This window comes from Aricia agestis, chromosome 8 (genome assembly GCF_905147365.1).
Source record: "Aricia agestis chromosome 8, ilAriAges1.1, whole genome shotgun sequence".
Classification (NCBI taxonomy): Eukaryota; Metazoa; Arthropoda; class Insecta; order Lepidoptera; family Lycaenidae; genus Aricia; species Aricia agestis.
This window is the reverse complement of record NC_056413.1, coordinates 3,727,707-3,741,850: the sequence shown is the minus strand read 5'-3', so window position 1 is coordinate 3,741,850 and position 14,144 is coordinate 3,727,707. Positions and strand designations below refer to the sequence as shown.

Sequence of the window (14,144 nt, the reverse complement as noted above, 5' to 3'; positions counted from 1 at the left end):
GTACTTAAGTACCAAAAAATATGAAAGATTACAATTTAGTATGTACTTACTTAAATATTGTAATCGTTTTAATTTTAATTGCGATGGCGGGCTCTTAAAAAATCACACTAAATCACACTTTAAAATTTAAAAGCAATTACAAAGCTTGAAAATGTAATATTTTATTGTTCTGAATAATTAAGGTGGGTGACGAAATTATACCTTTCGTTTTGTAAACAAACGTAAAACATCACACAACATTATTTACTTTCAAATATATGAATATTTAATTTGTAAACATGCGACCACACACGAAAACATTATTGTTTGGTCTGTATTTCGATTTATTAAACGTAAGGGCAGGTCAAAGTAACTCCAAGTTAAATGGTAAGTTATATAATCAACGATTTTTTTATGATTGCAAAATTTTTGCATTGCCGAGTTTAAGAGTATTTCCCTCACTAATAATTAATAATTATGAAAAGTCTGATAAGTGGATTTTAATTTATCACATTTCGATTCCTGAGGGAGATAAATTCCCAGGGCTCCACTTTGGATACGCCATGATTGTCAACATAATGGCAGTGTCCACTGTTTCCACAAAAGACGTTGATCATGAACAACTAAAATCCAATAGACCAAATTACACAGATTAAAGAACACTATGCGTTCGTGATTGCCTACATATTTTATTCATAATGGGCCAGCTTAAAAATGCCTCTTACGAAAGCAAGGTTATCCTATCCTTACTTTCAATATCATTGCGTCTGTACGAACACGGGACGATTTATGAAATCATATTTTACGACAGTCGGACGTTCACATTTCCTATGAATATATCACATGAAAAAACAATAGAAGAGTAAGTGAAAGTAAATGATTACATCTGTCTTTACTGTGTTTTCATTGAAAAGTATTAGATTTTCGTAGCTTCTCGATGAAAATCTAAATGTATCTGCGATACCCACGATGGAGGTGTTTAAAAAAATATTAAAGAGATAAAAATGCAGTTGGCAGTGTTGGCTGGGTCTAGGTCTCTTAAACTTATTTAACAGATTTACCATACTTTATCTGTCAAGTTAAGTTGTCGATAGACTATCCGGCACTTATCAGGAATTGGTGTAACAGGACCTTTAGAATTAAAAAAAAAAGAAAATATTTTGTTTGTTTTAAAATCATATATTATTGGACTGTTGTTTTCTAAATTTGGTACATAGTAACGGGCTTCTTTTACTGTAAAATACCGATAGACATCAGCTAATTGTTGATTATATTTCAGATGCAATGGTTTTCACCCTACCAAACCTATATAACGCGCCGAAAGACGCAACGTCTAGTAATATGAAGTATAAACAACCCAAAGAACAACAGTCTCTAACAGATAAGACGTTTTATAAAAGTGTAAGGAAGTTGTTAGTTTTTGGTAAAATAATGGGATTCGTCCCAATTGTTGGTCTGTTTCAAGAAAATAGTGCGAATACGAGGTAAGTAAAGTATTCTCATTGCAACCTGACGAGACGATAAAATGCAATGCTTTTTAAAACATTGAACAGCCCTACTAGACAAGTGGCAAGCGATTACAGATCGACAAGGCTATAAATGAACGTGGCGAAAAAAGGAACTAACACCGCCATCATACAAAAACGTCATTTTTGACAGTTCTCCTTTACGTGCAGCGCCCCCGCTCACGTTCATAAAAAGCCTTGTCGATCTGTAAACGCCATGTCAAATCCCATACATTTTGTTGGCGTTTACGATAATCGTTTGACACTTGTCTCTAGGCCCTGGAAAGATGCACTTACGCAGAGGGCACTACTAGCATATACAGTAAATAATCTGACCAAAATCCGACACGTTGCACAAGTCATATCACAATATTGACAGAAACGTTGTCAAACGTCGAACTTTTTTGTTTCTTTTTTTTATGAAATAAGGGGGCAAACGAGCAAACGGGTCCCCTGATGGAAAGCAACTTCGTCGCCCATGGACACTCGCAGCATCAGAAGAGCTGCAGGTGCGTTTCCGGCATTTTAAGAGGGAATAGGTTAATAGGGGAGGGTAGGGATGGGAAGGGAAGGGAATAGGGGAGGGTAGGGAAAGGAATAGGGTAGGGGATTGGGCCTCCGGTAAACTCACTCACTCGGCGAAACACACCGCAAGCGCTGTTTTACGCCGGTTTTCTGTGAGAACGTGGTATTTCTCCGGTCGAGCCGGCCCATTCGTGCCGAAGCATGGCTCTCCCACGTATAAATGCTGGTGCTGCCTCTAGCGTAAACACTGGCACTAATATCGCCTATGGCGGCGGATTCTGTTCCAATTTTGAATGGCGCATTTAAAAATGCATCGCATCGCCCAATCACGTTCCAATATGAACTGACCCTATGAAAAGATTTGTCTGTGTTTGTTTCTTCTTCATGCATAAGCTATTAAACATATTTTAGACAAATATAGTAGACCGTATGTATCATAAGGGCCCTTCCACACGACTTTTTTTATGCTGGTTTGTATCGATATACAAACGCAAGTAGAACGCTCAGCAAACGCAAGGAAGTCGACACCTTTTAACCTTTACACACGATCCTATTTCTTGAACGCAACTAGAACGTGATGTAAGCGCACGCTTGTATCGTGACTGTTTCGCGTTTATATCGCGTTCGTGTCACGTTGTGTATCAATCAGCGCCACTTTGGACCACAGTAAAGCTAGTTTCATTAGCGTTCATCTTGCGTCTGTATCGATACAAACGCGTGTTAAAAGCGTGCTTCATTAGCTTTCATCTTGCGTCTGTATCGACACAAACGCGCGTTTCATTTGCGTCAAAAGAACGTGTATTATCTGCCAAAACGCGATGAAAACGCGCAGAAGCCGAGCGCGACAAACGCGCGTCGTTAGTCCGCAAAAAAACCGTCGTGTGGAAGGGCCCTAAAACAACACGATGATATTCTATTTTCAGAGGCACTTGGAAATCCCTCTATACGTTATACTATCTTCACAATACGGCCTTGCGGAGTTTAATTTTGATATTGCTGCTTTTGAACATGGTGGCTTCATTCAAACTTGACGCAAACGAATATCAAAGTAAGTATTGAACAAGAAAAGGGTATTCGTATCCAGTAAAAGAATTTTAACAATAAAAGAACCGACTTCAAACAGTATTTTTTCATCATGGGACTATCTGTGAAGTATTTTCTTTCCAACAAAAAAAGAATCATAAAAATCGATTCACAAATGGCGAAGTTATCCGCAAACAAACAAAAAAAACATAATGTATATTGTATAGGTACTAGGTAGGTCGAACATGAAAAATGCCATGAATTTGTCTATACAAAAGTAAAGATTACTCCTTCAGCGCCGCTACTTTCACAGTGAACTCTATGTCAGGAACACATACAACCCCTAAAGTATAATTATCACTTAGGCCGGTATTAATAGTCAGTACTCAAGATGCATCTCGGTCTCAAGATACGGTTCAGGCTCTGTGATTGGTTCAAATCTTGACTAGTTTTGTTACACCTTGTATAGTCTTTATTTATATTGACGCCTCCGTGGTCTAGTGGTATAGAGCGCGGCTCTTGACTCGGAGGTCGTGGGTTCGATTCCCGCGTTGGAAACATGTTATTTCCAAGTTTGGTTAGGACAATGCAGGCTGATCACCTGATTGTCTGACAAGTAAGATGATCCATGCGTCGGATGGGCATGTAAAAAGTCGGTCCTGCGCCTGATCTCTCGCCAGTCGTGTCGGTCGTCCGTCCCACTGGGTTATGAGAGTAAAGGAATAGAGAGTGCTCTTGTGTACTGCGCACACACTTGAGCACTATAAAAATTACTCCTGCGTAGCTGGCCTGGTTTCAATGAAACCGGCCACCGTCACCGAAACCGGTCTTTATGAATTTTCAGACAAAATGGAGATACTAATAACATCATTCGCCTTATTTCTGACGATCCACATGTCGGTATTTTGCAAGAACTGGAGGAACATGATGGACGAGATAGAAAGAATAGAGCGCCTCATACCGAAGAGTGCACGTCGCAGGAACATTGATGTCAATAAAGTGCTGATTTTCTTGTTTGGAATGGGGATTAGTAAGTATATTGTATCGTACTTAATATTATAAATGCGAAGGTCCCTTTGTTTGTTACCTTTTCACGCCCGATCCGCTCAACCGATTTTGCTGAAACTTAGTTTGGCGCTACTTTAAGTCCCGGAAAAGGGCTTACGATACTTTTTATCCTGGAAAAATTTACGGTTCCCGCGCGATAATTTTTTTTTTTTTTTTTTTTTTTTAATAAAATAAGGGGGCAAACGAGCAAACGGGTCACCTGATGGAAAGCAACTTCCGTCGCCCATGGACACTCGCAGCATCAGGAGAGCTGCAAGTGCGTTGCGGCCTTTTAAGAGGGAATAGGGTAATAGGGGAGGGTAGGGAAGGGAAGGGAAGGGAATAGTTGAGGGTAGGGAAGGGAATAGGGTAGGGGTTAGGGGATTGGGCCTCCGGTAAACTCACTCACTCGGCGAAACACAGCGCAAGCGCTGTTTCACGCCGGTTTTCTGTGAGAACGTGGTATTAATCCGGTCGAGCCGGCCCATTCGTGCCGAAGCATGGCTCTCCCACGTATAAATTAATTTTATTGTTAATTATATGTTATTTCTATATAATATAAGCATAATATAATTTCGTTATACTGTTATTTTATGAGATAGAGTATTTCGTAAAATATTCTGATAATCCGCAAAGCTTTTAGATCACCTGATGGAAAGAGTTTACTATCACCAACAGATATCTGCAACAGTGGAGCGAAACTTGATAAAAAGCGAAGTTGATAAAAAGCTATAAAAAATATTCTCCTCATTTGAAGGTTTCTTGCAGCGGTCGCAATAATAAATATTGAAAAAGATTCCTTCTTTTTAGGGTTCCGTACCCAAGGGGTAAAAACGAGACCCTATTAGTGAGACTTCGATGTCTGTCCGTCTGTCTGTCTCCAGGCTGTATCTCAAGAGTCAAGAACCGCCATAGCTAGACTTCTGAAAATTTTACAGATTGTGTATTTCTGTTGCCGCTATAACAACAAATACTAAAAATAAAGTAAATATCCTATTTAAATAATAAAATTTATATTCCTAACTAGCTGTACCGGTGAACTTCGTGTCACTTTAAAACCTTCCCTGGACTTCTACGAATATTTTGAGACTAAAATCAGCCTAATCCGTCCAGCCGTTTTCGAGTTTTAGCGCGACTAACACATTAGAAAATCCATTTTTATATATAAGAAGAAGACTAGCTGTCCCGGTGAACTTCGTGTCACTTTAAAACCTTCGCTGGACTTCTACGAATATTTTAAGACTAAAATCAGCCCAATCCGTTCAGCCGTTTTCGAGTTTAAGCGCGACTAACACATTTGGAAATCCATTTTTATATATAAGATTACAACGTGATTTATTTGCCCTAGTTTTTCGCTTGAACAATCGACACTGGCAACAGGTAGGCACTTGAAATACTCACTTGTTATATTATTTGTAATTTAATAATTAGTACTAAAATTGGAATAAAATTAATAATAATTAAGGGAGGCTCCCAAACAAACACATTTTTGCCAACTTTCGCTCTTTATAACTATGTCCACACTATGCGCTTTCGTCTTCAATTTTCGTCATCAACTTTCGTATTGGCGCATTCAATAATTGAATGCGTCAACGAACGCAAGTTGCAATGAATATTGCAATGTGATGGAGTCAGTGAGAGAGTGTAGTTGATTGAGTAGCTCAGGACATCGACTCACGTACAAACATAGCTTTTTAAATTTCTCCTTATTTTTGTGTCTACCATCCATTCCATTTAATACCAAAACGTATTACATATAACGTACGGAACCCTTCGTGCGCGAGTCCGACTCTCACTTGGCCGTTTTTTTTTTAACATTTACCATGCCATTAACGTAAATCCTAAGGTTTACCAATTATATGGTGTTAAGAGTTCGTGTCGCAAATCTTTTCGGACATTTACCATTAGGAATAGGCTACTTGACCTCATTTTTTTCTTCATGCTAATCGCTTCATAATCATTCATTATCACAAAAAAACGAATATTTTAATATTTTACACAGTAGAAACCCATAAAAATGTTAATGAAAAAATATGCCTTATAAATGGCGCCGAAAACACTGTCTGCCATAGTGTGACGTCATACGTTTTGTATTTTAAGCTCTCTTTATTGAACATTTTTTATATGCTAAATGTACGCGTCTAAAAGTGCCCAAAAATTATAAAAGAATTAATTAAGAAATTAGAAATCATTTGTAATGTTGAAAACTTTTGGAAAAAAGTTTTGGCCATTTCATTTCCCGTCTACAATAAATGGAGATAATTTATAAAAATAAAATATATTAAATTACGAATAGAATGACGTCACATCCAATTCGGAAGTACCGCAAAAGCGTTTTCGTCAGTACAAATAAAATCATATTTTCAAATCGACTTTATTTATCAATCATAAGCTTTTATTTGATGATAAGGGTGAAATACGGTTTCCTAGGCCAAGTTCTACTAGAAATATGTATTTGTTCAATGAAATTGAATATAGGTGAAGTAGCCTATTGGTATATCTTAGATTTTACTAGAAAATCTTAGGATTTATTGCTGTTGGAGCTTTTACCCTAACATAATATTCTATACAATGATATATTATATAAAAAACTCAAAGCAGATATTATGTTACTACCGCGCGCGTTGTGAAGCTTCAAATACGACACAATTGAGTCGTCTTTTATTTAGTCTGTCTCTTATGTAAATGGCATTTCGTATCTTTTGTTTCACTTATCTGTCAAATTTGTCAATGTTGTTCGGAAGCGATTTAAGTCGGAATATAGTATGAACGTAACAGATCTGTATAAGTAGAATATCTGTGAGAGAAAAATAAAAGAAACATAAAATATATAAAACAAACAATTTATTTAAATAACAACTACATCACAAATAGACAAAATATGTATACATATTACATAATATAATTCATTAAGCATCATTATCACAAATTAGTAATTATTATCATTATTAATTTATTTTTATAAATATAAAACAACTCACCAGATATATTTCCAAGTTATTCTAAAGACAGTTCAGAGCAGCGTCTTGCCGTGCCCAAAATCAGACAACTTCTGATCTGTCGATAATAAGTCATCGCCTTTTTATAAAGTTGTGTTGATAGAAGGGGAAGAGAACCGAGTGGGGGAGAGGCGTGTTCGTCTATGACGTATCAACTGACTATCCATCTACTGTCAACTGACTGGCCAAATATCAATTGACTATTCAACAAAAACTATTGCGGAAGTAATTAATTATAAATTAAAATTTAAAATATTTCTTATTCTCCCACATACCATTGATTCTATACTTTTAAACATTTGTTCACAGTAGAAGACCTAATATACCTGGTGTACTCGGTGCACAAGGCGTGCCTGAGCACAGAGTGTACTGTACGGGGCTACTACGAATATTACTACGATTTCACTTTCAACGTCATACCCTTCAGTTATTTCGCTGCTTGTGCGATGCAGGTAACCTTCTTGTTTCAAAATAAGTCGAACAGGACATGGATTCTTGTAACGTGTTACAGGAATCCATATCCTGTTCGATTTTACCGCGGTAACATCATCCTGTAACGAAATTATCAGGGCGAAGTGCGAACGAAGAGCCCTAGTATATCCCACAACCTGAGCACATTTGTGGTACACTTTACGGAAAAACGATCACACATATGAATTTGTGCTATAACATAGTTATTTTAATTTATATGCACATGTGTTATCATCGCGTCGGTCAGTCAAGGTTTGGTTACTATTAAAATATAAGAAAACCTGCTTAGATCATTTAACCACGCAAAGACGACGCGAGCCCTCACAAAGCTTGGCTTTTAGCAAGTATTAATTATTGTGGCTAACTGTGTGCGGAAACAAAATACAGTTTCTGTTCCTTCCTTATTTTAATAATGAAGTGGGACGGATGACCAACATGACCGGCAAGAAATCAGACGCAACATACCCGCATGGATCATCTCTCTGAAGGCGAAACATCAGCTGTTAATTCCATAATAGGAATTTAATCCACAACCACTCAGTAAAAAGCTAACTGCTAAGCATTAAGGTCTAAGCCTCTAGACCACGGAAGCATCCATTCTGATTTCCCTTACTAAGTTATGACGTCAATATTTCAGATAAGCAAACTGCAGAAGACGTTTTTAATGGCGTTCCTAGACGCCATGATAGTATCTGTGACGGTATATCTCATGAACAGGTTCCAAGATTTCAACTACGCACTTGCTGTAAGACTGAAAAAGGTACGATCTGCATCCTGAGTTGCATTCGATAGCATAATTAGAGAACCACCGGTGATCGCGACAACAATAGAATACAATAGCATTTCCTGGAATCCACGATCGAAGTATTAATTTAATTGGTAAAGGCGCTCATTTACTACGAAGCCGATCAATCCGGTCAGACTGATGCAGGCTGACCTAACCCAGGGCCGGATCTACTATATGGCTATTTGGGCTTAAGCCCAGAGCCCCATGAGTTCAAGGACCTCCGGCCCCCAGCTAAGTCAAGTCAAAAATAGAAAGAATTCATAATTTTATTAAATTTTTGTTGGTATCCGTGAGAATCCTACGATCAAGGTTTATTATACAATTTAAATTAGGTGTTGGTACTATGAACTGACAGTTAAAATGTTGTGGCCCTAAGTAGTTTCAGCCCAGGGCCTCGTAAGCTCACGGTCCGGCCCTGACCTAACCAGACTCGTTTTGTGCATTCCCAAAAAAAGGTGTTGCGAGTTTGACGTATCTTCTGTGGAAGGGTGTGTATGTGCGTCTAAGTGTCTAAACCAAGCACACCATGCCGAAGTTCCGCGACGGAAGTTCTGCATGATTCCGCCTGAAATGTATTTTAAATTACCGATGACACATTATGCCGAAATTCTGTCGCGTTATATTGTATGCGTTTTACATTGCTGACATAATCATGCCGAACTTCCGCCGCGGAACTTCGGCATGGTGTGTTTAGACACTAACCGTGGTATCATTGCATCCAAAGGGATGGATCGATTTCGATCTAGTTTTTTCGTTTGAAAGCTGACATGATTTAGGAACACTCCCGTCCTCAACACATCATCATTAGAAACTAAATGAGCAGGCTCATTGCTGGAAAGAAGCTTTTCTAGTTTTATATAGCTTTTTGGAACGATGTTCCTTATCGCGCGTTGCGAAAGGGGGCTAGACGAAAAAGTTGTAACGACATGACACAAAAGTGTCGGTATATAACAATTACATCAAAAATGCTATAATTGTAAGCCTCTCCTATTTTATTCCTCTCTCTCTATTTTTTTTTTGTGTCTTTTTATATAACTTCATTTCATCCGGGTGTCCCTTGACACCTCTCAATTTTTTTAATTTCCTTTTTTGCATCCAGTGTAGGTACAACAAAAACGTGCAATGGCGCGACATACAGGGCTACTACACGCGCCTGGCGAAGCTGGTGCGAGCCGTCGACGACAGATACAACACCTTCATATTCATGTCCTTTGCCGTCAACCTGGTGTACATCTGCAAGAATATATACGTTTATATACAGTAAGTAGAAATGACGTTATTTTGTTTAAGTTTTTGATACCAGAGAAATATTATATTATATGTTCTCTTCCGTTTCCTTCCGTTCGGTCCGTTCTTATCTGTTTCTTATTCCGGAACAATTGATATAAAACCAGCTATTTCTTTGATTGCATTAGAACGTCTTTGATGTATAGATTTGGCTAGAAATCAACATGGTATAGTAATTTATAGGTCTACCAGAATCTGATGTCAATTTTTGACAGCAGATTTTCAAAAAATACCCTTGATCATTGGATACATTTTTATATTTGCATGTTTAACTAGGGTTGCCAACTTTTTTCACAAGAAATAGAGTATATTCAGATCACTAAAATATTTTAAACAGTATTTTAGAAAAATGAACAGTATATTATTTATTTATTCGTTTAAATACGTACATTATTAGAGCTTCTCGCCAAACTTACTAAAAATAAAAATAAAATGTCTAAGCGTCTAAGTTTAATATGGCATAATAAAGTGTTCTCACTTTGATGCTAAAAACAGTATTTTGTATACTTTATTTTTGTTCAACAGTAAAAAGTATAATTTAGTGAATAACAGTATAATACTGTTCAAAACAGTATAGTTGGCAACCCTATGTTTAACACACAGAATCAGCCGCTATAAGAAAAAAAGGATCAAAATGTTTTATTCCAATTACCCCGGTATTGCTAGAATCAATTTATTTTCTCCCTTTTTGCCATCAGATTCTGGTAGACCTATAACAGTTTTGACTGTTTTTGTCAGTCCTAGATGACTGTGTTAATTTAGCTTTATATTATGCTTTCCAGATATCATAGACATAAATTCATAAACGCCAGTGCGCAGGTGTCTGAAAGGTAATTTCTAGCTTACTAGCCATTATGTCAATGATTTAAATTAAAATAGCAATTAAATTCAATCAAGGCTGAGGAGACAGAATAAATATTCTACTTATTAAAGTTGTTCAAACTATTTGAAGATTCTTAAAAATATATTACTTAGAATTTAGATGTAGCACACACTTAACGAGGTCATCACTAAGTTACTCATCAGCTGCCCTAGCATGGCCACAGTAGAAATGCGAAAATATAGAAAAACTGTGGAGATAAACTGAAGGTACCGTTCCGATCTTTAAGGCGGCTAACCGCGGCCGACAAAAATTCAAATAAAATCCTAACTTTATGACATAGACTATATTTTATTTGCATTTTTGTCGGTCGAAGAAAGCCGCAGTAAAGATCGGAACAGCACCTTCAGTTTATCTCCACAGAGTTTCTATACTTTCGCATTTCTACTGTGGTTATACTAGGGTCGCTGGTGTTCGTTTGGTTGCGACTCCTGTTTCTCAATGGTGTCTCAGTTAGTTGGTTGGTCACTTAACCAATGGTACTACAGCGGCATCAGTTATTGATGTCGTTGGTTTGGTTTCGTCGCCTTTTATAGCAATTCAAATACAACTAGAATAATAATAAAGAAATTTTAATCACAATCAAATAACCATTACACACACCTTTTTAGCCTCTCCTGGCTTGAAGTGACCCACTTCTTCATGTTCAACGTCAGCGTGCTAACAAAAGCGCTGATGACGTTCACGTCGACGGCCTACCTCCACACACTGACCAGGGAACCCCTGAACGCTCTTCATACTATACCGGCTACTGCTTATAGCCCTCAGGTAAGCTCTCGACCTCTTACGCCTCTCGTCCACCGACGCTGCGAACTGCGAAACAGCGGCTAACCGATTCCAGCCATGCCACACGAGTCACGACGCGGTGCGGCGCCGCACCGGAGGCCATCTCGCCGGACTACCGGCCACACGATGAGTGCGGCGCCGCAACGTTTTGCAGTACCGTAGCAGCGACGGACCCGAGCTCCACCAATACATACAGTATACACCCCTCGATGCGGTATGCGGTGCAGCGCTGGAGCGCACCGGGACGGCGGGATTTTTATATGTAGGAAACCGGAGCGGCACCGGTCAGGCGCTACACCGCCGCCGCACCGCATCGTGTGGCATGACACTTACTGTCTCATCCGCCACACGACAGTGCATTATATTGCATCTCGCTCTATTGCTGTTTTGCTTTGGTTTCGCAGAGTTTTCGCAGTTCGCAGCGTCGTCATTAGGGGCGCTAGGGAAAGGCCGTTGGATCCTATTGAAATGTTTGCAGGCCGACCTTACCGTACTTGTGTATTGTTTCTAACTGAGATTCTCATATTGCTCCCTAAGGCCGGCCACATACGGATCTTGCAGTCGGTTGGCGATCTGCAGTTTCCATACTAAATTCATATCCGCAATACACGGACCGCTCGAGCAGTTCTTGAGCGGTCAGAGCGGTCGTTCAACGGGACCGCTCTAGAGCAGTCAATCCCGACTGCAGCTTGCGGCCGTCTATGGCCAGTCTGAGAAGCCAATACATTTTTGATTACGAACCGCCGGGGACTCGGAGCACTGAAAACGTGCGCGAACTCCTCCAAAACGATTCAACCGATTTTAATACAATTTTGTATGTACATTGTACAGAAGTTGATTCCTCGACCGTTGACGGACCTACGTCATTTGGTCGGCTCATGTCAATTCCATGTTAGCTTCGATCGACCGGATGGGTTTGGCTTAACGCGACCGAATCACTTTAGGTCCGCCTTCTGCCTAGGAATCAACTTCTCTGATATAGTCCGTGCAATCCATGAAGGCGCGCCCCACTATTCCTCCTAATCGTTTATAGTATATGTATGCAAGCTTTCGCCAATGTTTGAGTGTTATCGGTACACACTAATTACCTATGAGTGCACCACTACATTAAATATACCAATTAAGAATAATTGGGTGTACCGTGTAGCCAAACAAGCGTAATTTGAGAGATGTGTCGCAGTCTGAGAGTCTGAGAGTCGCAGGATTTCTGCCGCGTAAATACCTTTTCATACAAATCAAGACTCACAAAATTACACTCGTGTGAATCAAACAGGACTTTTGTATGAAACTGAATGCAGCAGAATTCTGCCCGGCAGAAATTCTGCGACACAACTCACAAATTCCGCTCGTTTAGCTTCGCCCAAAGAAACCGTCATGGTCAAAGGGAAAGCTGCTCACCCAAAAATTGGTGGGGCGCGTCTTCGTGGATTGCACGGACTATACATTCGTTAGGCCTGAGAATAGGATTTTATCTATTTTGTATATTGATACAAGAAATAATTTATATGGCAAAACAATGTTTGCCGGTTACCCGGCAAACATTGTTAGACAAACCCGGCAAACATTACAGCTAGTATCTCATATTTTCGTTCACTTTTCAGTTTCAACGTTTCATGGACCAAGTGTTTCAATCCAAAGTACATCTGTCTGGCCTCAAAATGTTTTATATATCCAGGAACACAATTTTATCAGTAAGTATAAATTTTTATGGAATATCTTGATAAGGATTTTACTACACCGGTGTAAATTGTAATTTCGACGCGTATGTACTATGTATGTAATATTTCCAGAACAGCTCAGTTTTCGTATATGTTAGCACAATGTTAGTCTATATGAGAGTCTGAACAAATGTGCCATGCTGCAAGTTTCATCAAAATCGGTTAAGTAGTTTTTGAGATAGGGAATTTTAATTAGAATTTTGGAGTCGGTTTAATCTTTTTAAAATATTGTTTATATCTTATTTTCAGGTTATATCGACAGTCATCACATACGAGCTAGTTCTGATACAACTGCCTGATAATGACATAATATAAGCATGTTATCTGATTATATCTGATAAGCCTTAGGGCTTGTCCACAATTCACATCTCCACGTCACGATGTCATCAACGTGGAACGGTGCAATTAGAAACAACGTCGATTACGTGGCACGGTATGTTGACGTGTCGTGTAAGTTTACGTCAACGTAACGTAAAAATGCACGTCTTTTTTCTGCTCTTTCTCCGTTTTTAATAATTATTAGCAAAAGCAGAACACGTATTGTGCGGTCCACATCAAGACCAGTAGTGAAGAATGTACCAGTTTTACAAGGCATGGCGACGTACAATGTTGCTATATCGTGAAGTGCATTTTATGTTACGTTAACGTAAATTTGCTCGTCACGTAAACTTACTATGGAGATGTGGACAGGCCCTATTAATCCTTCGATCGTGTATTCTTGGAAATCTATTGTTATTCTATTGTGTCTTGCTCACCGGTGAGCTTATGGGGCTTGATGGGTTAATTATGGCTTATTCGAAATTCACGTTCTCCCTAAAGTTAATATAAGTACCTAGCGGAATAGAGCAACCATCTTGAGCTGTCAAACGAAACCAAAATTGGTTTCATCTATGTGTAAAAATATGTGTACGTACACAGGCGTGATTGAACATGAATTATATAATATATAGTTAGTATTTATTTTATGGGTCGTACGATTTACCCTAGTGTACTTATATATAATTTAGAAACCATTTTTAATCATGTCTCATTTTAATTAGTCTTACGTACATTTCATATTTTACGTGTTAATAAACGGCGTCTTTATTAAATCTGCAGGATAATGTTCAGTATGCAAATCACACCTACACGAGTAAC

The 14,144-nt window shown here is 38.7% G+C and overlaps 1 protein-coding gene across 1 annotated transcript; it reads left to right on the top strand.

Annotated features, from left to right (window-relative positions):
* The first annotated feature begins 1,310 nt into the window (after window positions 1–1,310).
* LOC121729490 (gustatory receptor for sugar taste 64f-like) lies at window positions 1,311–13,514 on the top strand. Its single transcript, XM_042118013.1, has 10 exons — window positions 1,311–1,463; window positions 2,933–3,057; window positions 3,877–4,062; window positions 7,388–7,530; window positions 8,187–8,309; window positions 9,436–9,596; window positions 10,406–10,453; window positions 11,115–11,271; window positions 12,891–12,980; window positions 13,257–13,514. Exons 1-10 carry the CDS (start codon window positions 1,321–1,323, stop codon window positions 13,320–13,322), a joined length of 1,242 nt encoding a protein of 413 aa, XP_041973947.1. The 5' UTR covers window positions 1,311–1,320; the 3' UTR covers window positions 13,323–13,514.
* The last annotated feature ends 630 nt before the right edge of the window (window positions 13,515–14,144 follow it).

What these genes read in the sequence shown, in the direction of transcription:
- LOC121729490 (XM_042118013.1), top strand. Translation starts at nt 1,321, where the DNA reads ATGAAGTATAAACAACCCAAAGAACAACAGTCTCTAACAGATAAGACG. An exon ending in TGACGCAAACGAATATCAAA is followed by an intron (nt 3,058 to 3,876) that starts GTAAGTATTGAA and finishes ATGAATTTTCAG; the next exon opens with ACAAAATGGAGATACTAATA. An exon ending in CTACTGCTTATAGCCCTCAG is followed by an intron (nt 11,272 to 12,890) that starts GTAAGCTCTCGA and finishes TTCACTTTTCAG; the next exon opens with TTTCAACGTTTCATGGACCA.